The following is a 19,667-nucleotide window of genomic DNA, read 5'->3' on the forward strand; positions in this document are numbered from 1 at the left end:
TAAAATCACTTTAAATCAAAAATATTATATAGAATGAGGTAGAATCATGTGAGATGAAGTAAAGTTTTAGCGATTGTATATAATTCAGTTGATATGAAAATATCGTAAATTTAGCAGTGCAGTTTTAACGAGAGGGTAATAATCGATACAGTTTTAACATGGGAGAGTGTAATAAATTGACTACTTCTTGTTTCAAATCGGTAAATTTTTCATTAACTATTTTCCGTTTCAGAAAAATTTAAATTTTATATAATATCTAATAGGAAACTACTAATTTTAAAACATATGCAGATAATATATAGCATGAGAGAAGTTAAAACCCAATTTAGTGCATTCAAGTATTTCTAGAATTTTGATAAACTTTAAATCAATGTTAGTGTAATTATTTTCAAAAACATAAAATATTGATTTTGATTATGTTAATACTGGAATTATTTTCAAAAAATTGAGTTAACACATTGCTAAATTTGAGCTTCATTCAATTATAAAATTCAAATTTTAGTTTTTGAATTTAATTTTATAAAATATTTAAATTCAATTGAGTATTACAGTATTTAAATTAGATTTTTGAAGTTGCTCAGATTCAACTTTTATTTTTTTTAGTCAAATTATATTATATTGGTTATGTGTTGCTTTAAATATTAATGGAATTATTAAAAAAAAAAAGAAAGAAACAAAGAAACAAAGCCTTAAAGGTTAACCATGCATATGTTTTTTTCCCTGATTCTAAATTTAATGCTACCAAAGCCAATTAAGATTCTAAAAGTTTGTCGCATTTTTTTAGTCAGACGCAAATTAAATAATAAAATATTAATTTATACTTTTTAGCTGTGACGACATAATTAGATATTATTTTTCACTTTAAATATAGTATTATATATTTTTTTATTTTAATAAAAATTTAGTACTTTAATATAATTAAAATTTAAAAAAAAAATACAATTAAATAAATTACCAAATACAACATAAAATAAAAAATTTAAAAATTATATTCATAGTCTTAGTCTAATAATAAATACATATGAATAAATATGAGATATTTCAAATTATACTTCCTCAATTTTCAATTCTCATTTTGAAAAAAATAAAAGAGTTTTTTTTTATAAAAATACTTATTTATTTGGTTCTTAATTTATATTGGACGGATCCATGCAACTATTTCGCACATAGCTACTGTTTCATGGGGCCAGGGTTACTGGCACCAGAAATTAGAGGCTGCAAGTCTGAACGGGTTGGTATACTAATGCTATGGGATCCAGTTGAAGAAGAAGCAACATCCCATGCAGCAGCGTAGTCGCCTACAATATAATCAACCTCTTCATAGTCTTGTTCAATGGCGGAGGAAGCTCCATGAGATGCTCTAATCCCTTCTAACTCCATTGCCACTGTCTTCATCGTGGGTCTCTTCTTTCCATTCAAGTTCAAGCATTTCCTAGCAAGTTTAGCAATTGCAATAATCTCTTCTTTCCCACCTTCCTTCATAACTCGATCATCAATTATTTCAAACAAACGATTCTCCTCCATTAAAAATATAAAATACGTAGCTAAACTTCTCTGTTCAGCTGATAATGATGAAGAAATGGGCTTTCGTCCAGTCAAGAGCTCGACAAGAACTACGCCAAAGCTGTAAACATCACTCTTATCTGTAAACTGGCTTGATTGGAAGTACTCTGGATCTAAGTATCCAAAAGTTCCTTGTACTCGAGTTGTCACATGTGTTTGTTCAATTGAAATTGATTTTGAGGTGCCAAAGTCTGCAACTTTTGCTCTAAACTTTTCATCTAAAAGAATATTTGATGACTTGATATCTCTATGATAGATAGGCATGGAAGCTGCTGAATGCAAATAGGATAGAGCTCCTGCAACTTCTGTGGCAATGCCCAAACGCATTTCCCATGTAAGTGGAAGCTCTTCATTTTGATTATGTATATATTGGAAGAGTGTTCCATTAGGGATGAACTCATAAACAAGTAGAGGAACTTCTGTCTCCAAGCAACATCCGAGTAGCTTGACCACGTTTCGATGGTTGATTTGTGATAAAATCAACACTTCGTTGATAAATTGCTCAAGCTTGTCTTCATCTATTACTTTGGCTTTCTTAATAGCAACAACTCTCCCATCTGTCAACATTCCTTTGTATACTGTTCCTTGACCTCCTTGGCCGAGGATTCGATTCACATGATAGTGATCAGTTGCTTTCTCCAGTTCCTTGGAAGTAAAAACTTTTGTTTGCTCAACGTTATTTTCTGTGGAAGACAGTTGTTGTTGTAATAACAATCCACCATTTCTTTTGAAGAATTTTTGCTTGAGCTTCATGGCCTTTCTTCTCTTCAATAACTTGTACAACAACCATAATCCAGCTACAAAGAAGAGTAATCCAAGACCTGATACACAGCCTGCAAAGCCAAAAGATAGCTTCAATTCACTTGATCTATAACCTATATATATAGACAAAGTGGTATGAGGATTGATTATAAGCAAAGAAAATTGCATACCTATGATGATGATGTTGATCCGAGATTTTTTGTATGCCCGACCATATGGGTAACATCTGTTGCTACTGCTAAGACGCTCATATCCAAAAGGACAGCTGCAATTGTAGCCTCCCGGCGTATACATGCAGTACAAGCTACATCTATAGTTTCTTGGATCAGTGCAGCTGACTATATCTGTCACATAACAAATCCAACAACACATAATGTAAAAAATTGCAACCATGTCCTGCCCTCTTTATTAATGACCATCTCTAGTCCAAATTATGCAGAGTTGAACCAACAGAGATAGATACGTACCTTCACATCCTCTGCAAACACAAACTTGATTTTCGTGAAGTTTTTTCCAGCAGTAGCTAGAGGTACAATTAATGTTTGGCTCGCGACTTATATCACAATATCCTTGATCAGCTGCCCAATCAAGCACCGCAGGGACATGATCCTCGAGGTTCAGATCATCATGGCTTCTTGAAGATCTAGGCGCAAACCAGTTTTGATCAACCATGAAAGCGGACTTGCAGCTGCTGCGATCGGCCATGCTGTTAAAAGGGCTTGTCATGTTTGCTTCAAAGAACTGGACGTAAGGAGGTATAGTGGCCTGGCAGCAGTTGATGCCGTAGCAGCCACTTGCATTAGCTCCACTAGGACAAATAGACAGACATCCTCCAACTATGTTGCCACCATCCTCCATAAATCGAGCATAATTGTCGCAACCCAGGGCTGTGAACCTGCTAGAAGAATTTGAGAAGACGAAAGGGGTGCCTAAAAGGGAAACTGTTGTCGTATTGGAGGCTTTGTTGCTGCAATCGGAATAAATTACTGGATTGCTGACTTGAACTTGCCCTGTTGTTGATAGGTCCAGCAACTCCATGTTGATGCTAGTTAAGAAAGGCTTTGGAGGTGTAAAAGAGTAGTTGCAAGTTACCTCGAAACTCTTATCCATGTAACAACCTTTCCCAATTCCAAATGGAAATTGGACGTTGACATCACCACAGATTGACAGACAAGGCTCCACTGCTAGAATTTGGGTTGGCCATAATATTGGAATGAAGCCAAGCTCCATTAGAGCAATCATCATTCTCTGTCGTCTCTTTCTTTCCATTACAGGTATCAAATTAATTAAGCTACTTCCAGGCCAGGCCTTAAAAGGACTTGGGATGGATTCTTCAGGGTTAGCCAGATATATTTCTTGGCTCCTGGAATTTTCCAATTTCTTGCTCCGGAGCAAATTGGTAACCTGCCAAAGTTGAATCTGGAATCCATCTGTGCCATGAGTCGCTCAATCACTCTCTATCCTGTCATTATCATACATTTTTATGGTTTAAGTGATATTGGTAAATTTATTTATAATTATTGACCAAGACAGAATAATATCATCAAAGTGATCATTCAAGATTTGAGTTCTTTTTTTTTTTTACCTTTTGTTGAAAAATCAAGATTTGAACTGATGGAATTCATTATCATGTTCAGCTACATTAGGCGCTCAGGTTTTGAAGTGATCAACGTTTGCAAGCTTGTTAATCTTGTAAAATTTTAAAGGTATATCAACTAAAAAATATAAATTTTATAATTTTTTATATTTATAGTCTAAATTTTTAATTTTAAATTAAAAATTTTCAATTTTTAAATTTATTATAATTATAGCAACTTTTTAAATTAATTTTAATAAAATTTAAATTAACTCACATGACACACTTTGTGTCATTATTTTTAACATACAAGTAATTTGATTAATTTCAATTAAAACTTTAATTCTCTAATTATTTAAAATCCTAAATTAAGATTTTTATTTAAGTATGAGAAAATTAACTATTTCAATTATATAATTTAAAATTTTCATGTAATTAAGAGTTTAAAATTTTAATTAAAGTTTAATTTTAGTTAATTAAATTGTTTATGTGATAAAAATAATAATATATAGTATATTGATAAGTTAATTTAAATTTAATTGAAATTAATTTAAAAAATTACTATAATTACAATAAATTTAAAAATTAAAAATGTAAAAATTCACAAAATTGTTGTCTTTTTTGCGAACAGCTCAATTTTATATTAATCTTTTTATTTTCCTTGCCATTAATATCATTTATGTCAATTCTTTCTTGTTATATGGATTGCTGAACGAAAGTACTTGCATATCTTTTATCATTATTATTTATTAATTTTAATAATATTTCAAAAAAAGAAAATTAAACTCAGATTCATCATAATCCAAAATATAAATATGTGAATAATTTTTATATAAAAAAAACCTATGTATTTATATTTGAAATCCATAATAAATAAGATTTATGATAAATCGGATTTAAATAAAAATTACCTTTCTGTATTTGAAATTATTGTAAAAGTGTTTTTTTTTCCCATAATTTTCATGATTATCAACTAAACAAACAACCAATTGTAGCAACAGTGGACTCAACTTCAAAGACCAAAGTACCAAGGGTAAGGGAGACAAGTCCATTGGCAGCCATATTATACTTTTCAACACAATAGTCCAACGTAACTTTCTGTCCGTGTAGAATTATTCAATCATATTTATTTATTTATTTCATTCAGTTCTCTAATTTATTTAATTTTTATAACTGTTGCTTATCATACTACTCTACTCACTACATCATAAATATTCATAAATTAAAATAATAAATTTATCTTCAGCCTTTATAATGAAAATGAATTAATACACCTTTAAAAGAAATTTATATTAATGATTTCATATGCAATGAAATAAATTTCATATTTCACTATTCATTTATTTCAAAAACAAAATGTGAAGAAATTTCAATCTAGTTTATCAAAAATACAGACAAACAAATAAATAAATAGAACTTCACTTCAAGAAACAGTGAAAAATGAGCCTAATGGCAGAGTGTTTATGGCAACTAGTTACTAGAAATTTTTGGTTGCACATCTCAATGGCCAGGGATACCACTATTAAGTGATCCAGTTGACGATGAATCAACATCCCATGGCCCAGTATAGTTGCCAACAGAACAATCAACCTCTTCATGATCCTGTTCAATTGTTAAAGAAAATCCTTGAGAGGCTCTAATTCCCTCTAACTCCATTGCCACAGTCTTCATGGTAGGTCTCTTCTTACCGCTCAAGTCCAAACATCTTTTTGCCAGCTTAGCAACTGCAATTATTTCTTTTTTCCCACCTTCCTTGAGAACTCGAACATCAACAATTTCAAACAAACGATTTGCTTCCATTGAATCTAGAAAATATGTAGCTAGACTTCTCGCTTCAACAGATCGCAGTGGATTGATTGGTTTTTGTCCAGTTAAAAGCTCAACAATAACTACTCCAAAGCTATAAACATCACTTTTCTCTGTAAATTGGCTTGATTGGAAGTACTCTGGATCCAAGTATCCAAAAGTTCCTTGTACTCGAGTGGTCACATGTGTTTGATCAATTGAAATTGATTTTGAGGTGCCAAAGTCTGCCACTTTCGCTCTAAACTTATCATCCAAAAGAATATTGGATGACTTTATATCTCTATGATAAATAGGCAAGGAGGCTGCTGAATGCAAATAGGATAGAGCACCTGCAACTTCTGTGGCAATGCGCAAACGCATTTCCCATGTAAGTGGAAGCTCTTCATTTTGATTATGTATATATTGGAAGAGTGTTCCATTAGGGATGAACTCATAAACAAGTAGAGGAACTTCTGTCTCCAAACAACATCCAAGTAGCTTGACCACATTTCTATGGTTAATTTGTGATAAAATTAGCACCTCGTTGATGAATTGCTCAAGCTTATCTTCATCTACTACTTTGGATTTCTTAATAGCAACAACTCTCCCATCTGTCAACATTCCTTTGTATACTGTTCCTTGACCTCCTTGACCAAGGATTCGATTCTCATGATAGTGGTCAGTTGCATTCTCCAATTCGTTGCAAGCAAATAGTTTTGTTTGCTCAACATTGTTTCCCTCAGAGGAGAGTTGTTGTTGTAATAACAACCCACCGTTCCTTTTGAAAAATTTTTGCTTGAGTTTCATTGCCTGTCTTCTCTTCATTAACTTGTACAACAACCATAAACCAATTAGGAGGAGCAAAAATCCAAGACCTGATGCGCAGCCTGTACAGCCCAAAAGAGAGTCAAGTTTGTAACATTGTATGTGACAGAAATGAAGAATGGCATAAATAGAGAAACTTGCGCACCTATGATAATGAACTTGGAGTGGGATTTCTGGTTTGAAAAGAGATGTGATGGGTAACAAATATTGGAAATATTTTCATAATTCTCAGTCGGACAGGGGCAGTCGTAGCCTCCCGGAGTATGCATACAAAACAGATCACAGTTATAGTTCCTTCCATCTGTGCATTTGCTGTCATCTGTCAAATAACATACAATAAATAAACCTAAAAGTTGCGGATCTGATATCAACCAGATATTGGAATGCGAAAACAAATTTTGTTCAACCAGGTAAATTTCATCAATCTAAGTAATCTGAAAGAGCTGAGTGAGAATTTGTACCTTGACAATTTCTACAAATACACAATTGCCTTGTGTTTATCTGTGCCCAACAATACTTGGAGTCTGAAGTACAGTTGATGTATGGGGTTATAGTTTCGCTTAGATCGCAATTCCCTTTAAACTTTGCCCATTCTATCCGTGCAGGAACATGATCCATTTGAAGCATTTCATCAAGGCTTCTTAATTCGAACAAATCTTGGTGAACCATGAAGGCGGACTTACGACCGATGCAATCAATCTCACCACTAAGGTCTGTCATATTAGCTTCAAAAGACTGGATATTGGGAGGAATAGTAGCCTGGCAACAGTTGAGACCATAACACCCCCTTGTATTACTATCATTGCGGCAAATAGACAAGCACCCTCCAACTGTTTCACCATCCTGAACAAGCATGGCATAATTGTCGCAACCCGTGGCTGTGAATCTATTCGCCTCATTTGAATAGACAAAACCAGTGCCTGACATGTTAACTCCTCTATTTGTAGAGACTTTGTCACCGCAATCGGAATGAATTACTGGATTGTTAACTAGAACTGCGTCACTGCTTGATACAAGTGCCAGAAGTTCCATGTTGATGCTCTTTAAGAAAGGCTTTGGAGGTGTAAAAGAGTCGTTGCAAACAACCTCAAAGCTCTTGTTCATGTAACAACCTTCTCCGACTCCAAACGGGAAGTAGAAGTTAACATCACCGCACTTGTCTTGGCATACTGGGTTTGCCAAAGATGCAGCCATGGCCGGTGGTGCTGTAACGCATACAAGTATCAAAAGGACAAGAAGCTTCAGCGGAATCATTACAGCTCTCTCCATTATTTCAGTTCTCTGGTTTTTAAACGCTTTTAATAGGAGGACTTTGCTTAATTGCCAGTCTCACTTTCTAGCCTACCCCATTTGAATCAGCAACTCGTTCACTCGTGCGACTCATCAATGTCAATGAGGAAACAGTAGACAGAAGAAACCAAAATGCAAATACAGCAAAGTGAACTTACCTCCTTATCCCTTATAACTTTGGGGAAAAAAAAAGTCCAATTAAATTTTAGATTAATGAATTAAGCTAAATAGCCAATAAATGAATCATATCATGAGTTTTTAAATGAGTAGCTTATTAATTTTACAATGATCTACGAATGATGATCTGAGATTCAGAGAAATAGGATTTTTACAATGGGCTCTGTAAAATTTAGAAAAAGCTTAACCCTAGAAGAGAGTATTCCTCCTTTTATAGGTTTCTTTTTGTCTGCTAGTGACGTGCCAAAAGAACGAGTACCAGTAGACCATTTGTCCCTGCCACGCTGATACAGACGTACGTGGGAATCAAATCTCTGCCCCATGCGTAACGACTTCTGATTCTCCCTGGGCACGGATGGGCGGGTCTGCAAGATGAACGGATGGGTCTTACTCTGGGTTCCTGGTTGGGCCGGCCAGGCTGGGCCGGGTGAAGGGAACAAGATTGGACTGAAGAGGGGCTCCCCTACGGAACTGGAGAATGGGCCATCCCGGTTGAGGCGCGCCAGGAGGGAGCCCGTCCTTACCATTTGAATAAACCAGACCTTATCCATACTAAGGGCTCTAAGATGTCTGAGTAATGGGCCGATATCGTGGGCCTCGTCTCTGATTCGGACGAAGAAATCTCGCGGTCATTAATTGCCCCTTTACCCTCTCGGCAGTTATTATCTGACTGTCGAGGGGGTAAATATCGAGGACCATCATGACCACGCCGCCCAAGGACAGTTTCTTCTAAGACGCTTGGACGCCCTTCTGTCTTGTTACCGTTTCGAATTTTGAACTCTTTCTGCCTTCTTGGAGCATTTGCCATCTTTGATTCCTTACGCCACTCGCCTACTTCGTCTTATAGCTTCGGCCATTGTTAAGGTACGCTTCTCTTTCTCACTCCCCATGGATAGCCCCAAAATTCCTGATGTTCTCCGGGTTAAGTCTAACGTTACCCCATCTTCCTTAAAAAACTTTTTCTCTCGGGAGTATTTGGATACTCCCCTTTTTCGCATTCGCGCTCCTCTCCCATACGAAAGGATCGTTCTTCCTGATCCTCCTCCCTCTGGCTTAATTGATCCCCAGGAGGGTCTTAGCTTGGTATTCTTCGCTAAACAGAGGGAGTATGGTTTAACCTTTCCTTTTTCGCCTTTCTTTACCCAGGTTTTCCAACATTATCGTATAACCCCTCGGATGTTGGTCCCCAATTCCATCTTGTTTATGTCCTCTTTTGAATCTGTGTGTCTGAGTTGGGGATTTACACCCACGGTGTCTTTGTTTATGTCTTTCTTTCGATTGGTCAGGGGAATCCAAAATTTTTATTACTTTTCCCCTCGTGGGAAGCTTTCAATTTTCACGGGTCACAAAGACTCAATAAAGGGCTGGATAGAGGGCTTTGCAGTAGTGGAGCTTAAGAGGGAGTCCGGACTTGTCTGGGACTTAGAGCTCTCATGGGAGGATGTTCCACTGGACTGCAATGACCTATCCCAGCTAAGCCTCACCGAGCAGGTCGGGTATATTCGACTGACTTCTGTCGAAATGAAGTATGATGTCGAGAAGTGTATGTTTATTTCTAATCTCCATGATATCAAAGACGCGGGTACTTGACTCTTCTCAGTAGCGCTGCTCTGCTTTAGATTTGTGTGACTGTCTACCTGATTTTGTGTTGATTTATGAATTTTTACAGCTTCCCAGGTGAAGATGGATCAAATTAAGCCCCCTAAGAATTTTTGTCTGTCCCGAGAAAGCATGAACGCTGCGCTGGACGTTCTGCGTGCAGGGGGACGCGTTTCCGAGGCTACCGAGGAAGTAGCTCGGGTCATTGCTTCTACCACAATGAGCCGACCTCCCAGGTTGACCTCCAAGAGTACTAGACCTTCCAAGCCCTCCCGGAGCGGCCAAGGGAGCTCGGCTCCTTTCCCTTTTCAGGCCTCCGGGCCTCGAAGAACTGACAATATACATGCTGCTGGGGATTCGGAGGTTGCTGCCAAATTGGCTGAAGGTCCTGGACTCGTGAGGACGGACGATCTTCATTCTTCTGCCGATGTTTCTGTGGAGCTTTTGGAAATTGTCCCCATTGATGAGGGGGGCCGTGAGGACAAAGATGAGGCGAATTCGAAAGGACAAGGTGCCCAAACAAATCCTTCCGAGGTCGTCACAGCAAAGGAGGCTGTAGTCGAGCGTACAGAGGTGGCCCCCCCACAGGGGTCGATGGTTGTTCCTCAAGGTGTGGCCAAAGAGATCGGGAGCAAGCGTCCTTCTCCTGCCGAAGAACTCAGCCCGGCCCCCTCTTTGAAGAAAGCCCGAACCTCCGGGAATCCTACCCCTCCCTTGCCCCCTTTGGAGAAAGCGAAGACTTCCGTGGTGCCTCTGCTATCTGCCCCGAATAATGATATATTGAATGCAGAAGACATCACGCATCAGTCTCCGGCAGGTGTCGTGGTAGAGATTTTGCGAGAGCGAATGTTTGGAGGAACCACAGATGCTTCAGACTCTCGGCTACTGGCCTTGATTGGCCATTTGGCGGGCTTTACGCGAGAGCAAGCAACCTTCCGTTCCTTACCACGAGAGGAGCTCGGAGAGAAGATCAGGGAGATGCTCCTGATGGTAAATTGCCTCTTTTGCTCTTACTTTGATTCTATTAATTCCTTTATCCTTATGGACATTTTCTCTTCGCATTAGGCACTGGGCCTTTCCATGGAAGTAGATGCTCGTGACCTCTCTCTACGAGAGTCTATCGATCATAGGATTGAGGAGGCTCGTCTAGATGAGAACCTATCTGCAACCACTGATGTCCGGGGCAACCTCGCTGCAGCCCGAAAGCATACTGCGTCTCTCCAGATGGAACTGTATGCCGCTCATGAGGCCTTAAAGAGGGCCGACGGAAAGGTAGCCGATGCAGAGGAGTATGCCAAGTCCATGGAGGCAGAGTTGTTTAACACCCGAAGACTTCTTGAGGAATCTAATGAGAGGGCAGCTGCAGTTGAGGCTCGTTGCGAAGGGGTTTTGAAGCAGCTGTCTTCTGCAGCGGAGGGCCTTCGCGAGAGGGATGAGGCCATAAGTCAGAAGGAGGAGATTCAACGTCAGCTAGAGCAGCTGAAGGTAAGATTGGACTCCACCTTGGCTCTGAAGGACGAGGCCGTAGCCCGCGTCGTTATTTTGAGGCAAGAGCTGAGTGGGCAAGCTGATAGCATCAAGGGTTTAACTTCGGCGACAGAAGAGCTTAAACTTCAGAATCAGCAACTGTGCCAACAAGTCACGGACCTAGAGACGAGGTGCTCAGCCCTGTCTGAAGAGGCCAAATTAGCCGAGGATAAGGTCCGGTTGGAGATTGAAAAGCACTTGAAGGAGTATAAGGAGTCTCCTGAATTGAAGGAGGAGATCCAGCAGGCCTGTGAGAAGCGACTTGCAGAGTATAAAGCTTCGGATGAGATGAAAGAGGCCATATGATATAAGGGTCTCCGCATGTTCGTCTCCGGCTTCAACCGAGGTTTAAGAGAGGCCAGGCATAATCCATCTGTCCCTCTGACCATACTTCGAGCTAAGGAAGAGGACTCTGATGGCGAGATCGTGGCCTACGGGGAGGATGATATGCCTTTGCCTAAAGGGACTTCTCTTGCTAAAGTTGGGCCTTCTGAGGCAGGATCCGAGCTGAACACAGAGGGTGCGGAGGTCCTCAACCCTGAGGTAGGCGTCGCCGAGCCTCAGAAGGAAGGTATAGGACTAGGAGAGGGAGGTGCTGAACGTCCAGGACTAGAGGTCGTTCCTTTTGTAAATGCCGGGGTGTCTGAGCGGGAGGAGGTCGGACCTCCCTAGGGTAGCAATGTAGACAGTGTAATCGTAGATAGGGTAGATGGGGTGAGGGATAATATGGATACTAATGTAACTGAGGGTGATGCCCCTAAGCATGTGAGTCCTTTGAGGACAATCTTTCCTTCCGAAGAGTAGAAATATACTGTAACTGTTTTGCCTTTTAACGATATTTTAGTTTTCCAAGTGCATGGATGCTTTGAGTTATTTTACTTGTTATTCCTTTATTCATGAGAATCTCCTCCTCCGGGGACATTCTCTCTGCAGGCCTTTTCCGGGCTAAACTAGCCTTATGCGTGAGCTCGGTTTTCAATGGCGGATAGAATTTTCCACAGGCCTTTATGGTCTTATTTGTGACTTCCTTATGACAGTAGGTCTGATCATACACTTCTTAGGGGAATAAGCAGGGCTGACTTTCTGCTCTGAACTCGGTTCTACTGTGGACCGAGGTTGGGACCTTGTCTGGCCGAGTCATGGGATTTTCCTTCGGCTTCATGAGGCTTTGTATCTTTCTATTTGTGTGTCAGAGCTTCCGAGCTCGTTTATGAATTTAATCCACAAGCGAGAGCAGTTTATTGCTACTTGGGAGTTGTTGCTGTCTCTCAGGTCCCACTGCCTTTTCGGCATTTGTTTTAGAAGGGGCAAGGGAGTAAACCCTTGAAGTCTCTATATTCCTCAGGTCAACACTTCAAGTTTAGATTATGCTGACACGTCCTTGACGATGTGAATGGGCTGGGCCTTGGTGATGGAGGATGCTTAAAGGCTTCTAAGTAATGGCCAGGTGTCATGGGCCAGAGCCCTGTTCAAGGCGGGGGAACCCAGTGGTCATCGTCGATTGCCCCTCTACCTTCCTGTTAATTATTATCTGACTGTGCAGGTTTCGAGAATCATTATGACAGCGTCTGTTCACGTTCAGCTTTCCCCATAAATTCTTTTCATCTTATTATTGCCTCACTTTTCGAATTTTCTCTACTCCTTTCTATCTTCAGCTTCCTCTTGTTCTTCGTGTGCGTTGTCATTTCTATTTTCTCATCTTTTTCCTGCGGGATGTGCAGTCTTTCTCTTTTCGTGAATAGCTTTTAAGAATTCTGCTGCCGCTGGCCTAACGTCTAGCATCACCCTGCTCAGAATTACAGCTTTACTTTTTGGGATATATACGCTGGTATCCTTCCCTTACCTCCTGGAGTTCTTTAGTAATTCAGATTGGCTTTGCCATTGAGGATCTCTAGTCTCATCTTCCCCATGTCTTTTTTTTGTACTGTTTACCCGAGCGAGTCTTTCATGTCTTCAAGGTGTCCCTTCGGTGTTCCACAAGAGGTTGAAGTTGTATTATGCAGATCGTCAGGCCGGCCCCCTCCCCTTGCTTCCTTTGGAAAGGAGGAGAAGACTTTTGTGGTGCTAACATTCACTTGTTCCATTGCTCTTCAGAATATTTCCCCGATTTTCTGGTGTTGCCTTCACTTGTTCCATTGCCCTTCAGAATACCTTGCTGGTTTGTTGTTGGCGCTTCGGGCAGGTGAACGGGTAGTGGTGCCGATCTCCCTGGGACTTTAACTCGAAGACTTATGTTTTTCATGAGATCGACATATAATATCTGAGCTCGTTCGTATGTATCATGAATCACACCTCAAGACGGAGCTCAGCGAGCTTACGAAGTTGATTTTCCGAACTATAAGATTTTCTTTGAATCGAAAGCTAATATAGTGGGGTAGGCGATAGTGATGTAAACGTAGATGATGATTTATCTGGGCATGTAAATCCCTTAAGGATAGCCTTTTATCCCGTAGTGTTGGTGTTTGTGACATGCTGTAATGTGTTTTTCTTTTAATGAAATTTTTACTTTGCATTCATACTCGAACTGTCTTTTCCTTACCATAAATGAAGTACTTAGATTGCTTGCTCCGTAACTTTTCCCGAAGGATCTGCTGTATTGCTTTCTCCTTCTTGTCCCTTTAATCGTTTAGAGCTAGAGTTCATTCAATGGACTGAGCTTCTGTGTAATACCCGGCTTGAGTCCGGCATCGGAATTCCTGTAGTCCGGTGGAATTTCGGGTGTCGGAAGCATCTAGAAGGGTAATATATGTGGTTTTAAGTGTTTTAATGTATTAAGTGTTTTAAAAGGATTGAGTTTTGAAAGAAAAGCAATAAGGGAGAAAATGCAAAGTTCGGCCGCCGAAGGTGACTTTCGGCCGCCGAACCTTGCATGGTTTCGGATGCACGTTCGGCTGCCGAAGGTGGTCTGGCCAGCCACCTATAAAAGGGCCCAGGGTCGGTGGAGAGAGGATATTTCTTCTCCACTTGCAGCCAGAGGTGAGTCCAAGCCTCCTCCATGTTGACTTTCATGATTTTCATGTTTTTCATCAAATCTTTCAAGGGTTTTAAGGGTTTTGGTGTGATTTGAAGGTTTTGAGCCAAAGAACCAAGTATTGGAGCTTGGAGCTTGGAAAGCCAAGATCTTCACATCTCCACGTTAGGGTCACTCATCCTCAAGTTCTTTGAGAGGTAAGAGTTGATCCTGAGTTTCTTTGATGGTTTTTGAAGGTTTTATGGAAGTTCTATGGGTAGTATGCATGATTAGGTTTTGTGGAGAGTTTTGGTGATTCTTGGTGTATATGCATGTTTAAGTGTTGTTTGATGTGTTTGGTTGAGGTTCTAAGCTAGTTTTGGACCTCTATATGCATGATATATGGTATGTGCTAGTTGGGAGTTGTTGGTATGCATGTTGGGAACGTTTGGGGGAGAGTTTGCATGAAGCAGAGCAAGGTTCTGCCCACTGGGCAAAACCAGCTTCGGCCGCCGAAGGTGCTTGGGAGGCGGTTTCGGCTGCCTAAACCCCCGCACCCGAAAGCTGGACTTTCGGCTCTGGAGGGAAGGTTCGGCCGCCGAAAGTGCCGCCGAAGGTGGGAGACTTTCGTCTCTGGAATGCTTAAGTGCCCCCGAAGCCTGTCCCCGAAAGTGATTTCGGGCTAAGGAGGGACTTTCGGCCGCCGAAAGTGAAGGTTCGGCCGCCGAAAGTGCCCGAGTTTCGTCTCTGAAGTGGGGTTTCGGCCGCCGAACCTGCCGCCGAAAGTGCCTTGTCCAGCTTTCTTTTGCATGTGTTATGTGCTTGTTCTAGGATGGTTTAAGGGGGTTTTGGGGAGTTTCTTAGCTATGTTCTTGAGTTAGTTTGGTCCCTCATTTGAGTCCACCTGTGTAGGTACGGACCAGAGGAATCAAGGAAGTCAGCAGTGAGTACTGCAGCAGAACCTGCAGAGTTAGTTCAGAGTCTATCAGAGGTGAGTGGAACTAAACTGAACCTTTTGATTTGAAGAACTGAATATTTTTAGCATGTTTCATACATCATGATGATTACTAGTAGGTTGTTTGCATTAGTTTCACGAATATGGCGCATTGCATAATATGATGCACATAATGAGGTAGATGGACCAAGGCGACCCCATTAGCCGATCTGTGTAAGACCTGGCCGGGCCAGGCAGCCTATTGGTATAAGACCTGGCCGGGCCAGGCAGGCAGATCGTGTAAGACCTGGGTGAGCTGGGCATCCTTGAGAGTCTAGGGATTTTTGGCGGTCATGTCCATCCCAAAGATAGTATGTGGTGATGTGATGCATTCATGAGATCATGTTTTATAGTTCTCCTCATTGGGCTTGTATAGCTCATCCCTCTCCCTCTACCCCAGTTTTGCAGGTTCAGAGTTCAGAGAGAGAGTCCAGCAGGGTATAGAAGAAGAGAAAGTGTTGTAATAGCTAGTGTGGACATGAACTGTAAAGAGATAATAGTCTTGTAAAATATGTAGAGTAATGTGCTTGACCATTGATAGTATCCCTTTTGTATATGTATACATGGTCAGTGTATGTATGTTTTATGTTGATATGTTTATGAGAAAAACCAGGCTTAATATTATGAGTTTGATCCGCCTAGAGCAAAGATGAGAGCTCTAGTAGGGATGTTTATAGTACAGAGTTAGTGCATGCACAGGTTAAGCCTTGGAACAAAGAAAAGTTTTAAATTGTTTATAGAAAATGTATGATCATGTATGGGATTTCACAGGTACACAGAGTTCACAGAAGGCTTGCTACGGGTCCCGGCGGCCTTAAGCCGATCTGGATCCTAGCGCCGGTAGCAGTTCGGTATCCGGGCTGTTACAGATTGGTATCAGAGCCCTAGGTTCACATGGTCGGACCTATAGAGGTAGAGTTGGGCTCATAGAGGTTCTAGTAGGTCAAGCACAATAGGAAAACATGTCCACTAGGATAGGATGTTAGTCCTGTCTGTGTGCTGCTGTGGAATGCCATGAGTTATGCATGTGCATTGTTTATATGTGATTGATGTTTGCGGGTTCATGTGTTTCCATATGGACTAAGAGTTGCTGATGTGTTATGTTTTGTGCCTGTTTTCAGAAAGAGTTACGATGAGAGGAACTCGTCGATCCGCGAGATTGACTGGAGTCCCACCTGAAAGTGAGGGTACAGCTGCTCGTCCACCTGCATTGCCAAGGGCAAGAACTCAGAGGTCAAGCAGGGAGGGAACGTCACGAGACCCTAGAAGGTCTTCTGACGAGAGCAGAAGAGGAGTGGGTAGAGGGGGAAGTTCAGACGAAAGAGTTGGTATGGAAGGTGATCAGAGTAGAGATGAAAGTATGGGTGTTGGAAGGTCAGAGGAAGGTATAGGGGAGTCTCAGGGAGGCGCTCAGGCCTCGGGGTATAGCCATCCACCCTTTCCACAGGGACCAGGGTATCCGATGGGAGGTACGTCGGATTACTCTAGCTTTGCCCCATACCCACCCTACATGCCATATATGCCCTATCCTTCTTTCTATCCACCATATCAGATGTATCCACCCCCACCTTTCCAACCAAGTCCTACACAGCCTGAACCAAGAGAAACAGTACCTCCACCACCACCAGAGCCAGTAGCCCCTGTTGCCGAAGTGCAGCAACCCAGTTCTTCAGGGGGAAGCAAGGTGAAGATGACTGAGTACTTGAAGTTGGATGCTCCTAAATTCAATACCGGAGATGATCCCTTTGAGTATCTCAGTGCAGTGCGAATGATAACAAGTGAGTTGGGAGCAGATGATAGCCGAGCCATTGAGATGGCAGGGTTCACCTTAAAGTGTAAGAAAGCCAGAGAATGGTTCAAGAACTATGTGGACCCCAGACTTGATAGTATGTCATGGGAAGAGTTCGCCAACGAATTTGCTGGGTGGGCTTTCCCTGACAGTTCCAGAGAGCTCAAGGTTGTGGAGTTTGAACAGTTGAGACAGACGGAGGAGATGAGTGTTGAGGAGTATACAGATAAGTTCCTGGAATTGTTACCATACGTGGGTCAAGCGTATGATACGGATCAGAAGAAGGCAAAGAGATATGCCACAAGGCTTCATCCCAGGTATTTCTCTTTGATTCTCCACGCGGAGAAGGAGAGTTTCCACTCCATTGTGGATGCTGCTAGAAAGATGGAGGCTAGTGCCATAAGTCAGGGAGTAGTCAAGCAGGCTAAGGCACAGTCTTCGGGTGCTAAACCAGGTTCCTCGTCGCAGAGTATGGCAAGTGCGAGCAAGAAGAGATGGGAGAAATTCAGAGGAAAGAGAGGCAAGTTCTGGAACAGGATTAAGACGGGTCTGGGAATGAGTAGCGGCTTCAGCGCTGGTACAGAGCTTCCAGTGTGCACTAGGTGTGGGAGGCAGCACAGAGGCGCTTGTTTGTTGGGATCTTCAGCCTGCTATAGATGTGGGCAGGAGGGACACTATGCACGAGAATGTCCTCAGGCGACTTTGGTTGCACCATCCCAGCAGATGACCTCAGGTAGTGTCGTTCAGTCAGCAGCTTCAGTTCGTCCATCAAGCAGTGGCAGAGGTAGAGGAAGAGGGTCAGCCTCTTCATCAGGGATGGGTTCCCGAGGTGCAGGTCCGTCAGCACCAGCACGGATTTTCACCATGACACAACAGGAGGCGGACACTTCGAACACAGTGGTGTCAGGTACTCTCCTCATTGGGTGTTCAGAGGTGTATGCTTTAATGGACCCCGGTGCTTCTCACTCTTTCATTTCTTCTCAAGCCGCAGAGAGATTGGGGTTGATCGTATCCGAGTTAGCGTGTCCTCTCTGGGTCAGTGGACCTAGATGTGACCCATCCTTGGCAGAGTCAGTTTGTCAGTTTAGTCCAGTGTTTGTCGAGGCTAGATGCCTTCCAGCTGACCTAGTGGTTCTAGAGTTAACAGATTTTGATGTCATTCTAGGGATGGATTGGTTATCTACCTATAGTGCTACCTTGCACTGCAGGGACAAGGTAGTGAGTCTCAGAGACCATGATGGGTCAGAGTGTGTCTTCAGAGGAGACAGGAGAGGGACACCTAGGGGTTTAATCTCAGCCCTCCAGGCTCGTAGGATGTTGAGGAAAGGGTGTCAGGGGTTCCTAGCTTATGTGAGAGAGCTAGATAGTCAGGTTAGGGAACCATCCTCAGTACCCGTTGTTCGAGAATTCCCAGATGTGTTTCCTGAAGAGCTTCCAAGACTACCTCCTGATAGGGAAATAGAGTTCGAGATAGAGTTGATGCCCGGTACCAGGCCGATCTCTATTCCTCCCTACAGGATGGCACCAGCAGAGCTAAGAGAGTTGAAAGAGCAGTTACAGGAGTTGGTAGCGAAGGGTTTCATCCGCCCAAGTACCTCACCCTGGGGTGCTCCAGTGTTATTTGTTAGAAAGAAGGATGGACCTCTTAGACTTTGTGTCGACTACAGACAGTTGAACAAAGTCACTATCAAGAATAAGTATCCTCTACCTAGGATCGATGATCTTTTTGACCAGTTGTCAGGAGCAGGATGTTTCTCTAAGATAGATCTGAGATCCGGATACCATCAGTTGAGAATCAGGGGAGAGGATGTACCTAAGACCGCTTTTCGAACCAGATATGGGCATTATGAGTTCCTGGTAATGCCGTTCGGGTTAACTAATGCCCCTGCAGCATTCATGGACCTCATGAATAGAGTTTTCAGAGAGTACCTGGATCGCTTTGTGATCGTCTTCATAGATGATATCTTGGTGTATTCCAGGAATGCAGAGGAACATGCCCAGCATCTGAGGATCGTTTTACAGACCTTGAGGGAGCATGGCTTGTATGCCAAGTTCTCCAAGTGCGAGTTCTGGTTAAGGAGCATTTCTTTCTTGGGACATGTAGTATCAGATGAGGGTATAGCAGTGGACCCCAAGAAGATAGAAGCTGTAGCCAATTGGCCTACACCCACCACAGTGTCAGAGATTAAGAGTTTTCTGGGTTTGGCAGGCTACTATAGGAGGTTCGTCCAGGACTTCTCAAAGATAGCTGCTCCTATGACCAGACTGACCAGAAAGAATCAGAAGTTTGTATGGTCAGAGGACTGTGATGAGAGTTTTGAAGAGTTAAAGAGACGGTTGACTTCAGCACCGATGTTAGCTCTGCCGAGTAGTGATGAAGACTTCACAGTATTCTGTGATGCGTCCCGAGTGGGCTTAGGTTGTGTGTTGATGCAGAAAGACAGAGTAATAGCTTATGCGTCTAGACAACTCAAGAAGCACGAGCTAAATTACCCGACACACGATCTGGAGATGGCAGCAGTTATCTTTGCCCTCAAAATGTGGAGGCATTACCTCTATGGGGTAAAATGTGAGATCTTTACAGATCATAAAAGCCTGCAACACATCTTGAGTCAGAGGGACTTAAACTTAAGGCAGAGACGGTGGGTAGAATTGCTCAGTGATTATGATTGCAAGATTCAGTATCATCCGGGTAAGGCAAATGTGGTAGCTGATGCTTTAAGCCGGAAGTCACTTGGCAGTTTATCCCACATTGCAGTAGAAAGGAGGCCGGTGGTGAAGGAGTTCTACAAGTTACTCAGTGAAGGGCTGCAGTTGCAGTTGTCTGGTA

The 19,667-nt window shown here is 42.0% G+C and overlaps 2 protein-coding genes across 2 annotated transcripts; both read right to left on the reverse strand.

The window, feature by feature from the left end:
• Nucleotides 1-1,170: 1,170 nt before the first annotated feature.
• Nucleotides 1,171-3,594, reverse strand: LOC110608362 (wall-associated receptor kinase-like 8). Its single transcript, XM_021747583.2, has 3 exons — nt 2,793-3,594; nt 2,496-2,669; nt 1,171-2,396 (listed from the first exon to the last, which is right to left on the reverse strand). The coding sequence occupies exons 1-3, from the start codon at nt 3,592-3,594 to the stop codon at nt 1,171-1,173; spliced, it is 2,202 nt and encodes a 733-aa protein (XP_021603275.2).
• A 1,710-nt stretch (nt 3,595-5,304) lies between these two features.
• On the reverse strand, nt 5,305-7,933 carry LOC122722379 (wall-associated receptor kinase-like 22). The gene is made up of 3 exons (XM_043953035.1): nt 6,973-7,933; nt 6,657-6,830; nt 5,305-6,573 (listed from the first exon to the last, which is right to left on the reverse strand). The coding sequence occupies exons 1-3, from the start codon at nt 7,778-7,780 to the stop codon at nt 5,402-5,404; spliced, it is 2,154 nt and encodes a 717-aa protein (XP_043808970.1). The 5' UTR covers nt 7,781-7,933; the 3' UTR covers nt 5,305-5,401.
• Nucleotides 7,934-19,667: the final 11,734 nt, after the last annotated feature.

This window comes from Manihot esculenta, chromosome 18, assembly GCF_001659605.2.
Source record: "Manihot esculenta cultivar AM560-2 chromosome 18, M.esculenta_v8, whole genome shotgun sequence".
NCBI lineage: Eukaryota > Viridiplantae > Streptophyta > Magnoliopsida > Malpighiales > Euphorbiaceae > Manihot > Manihot esculenta.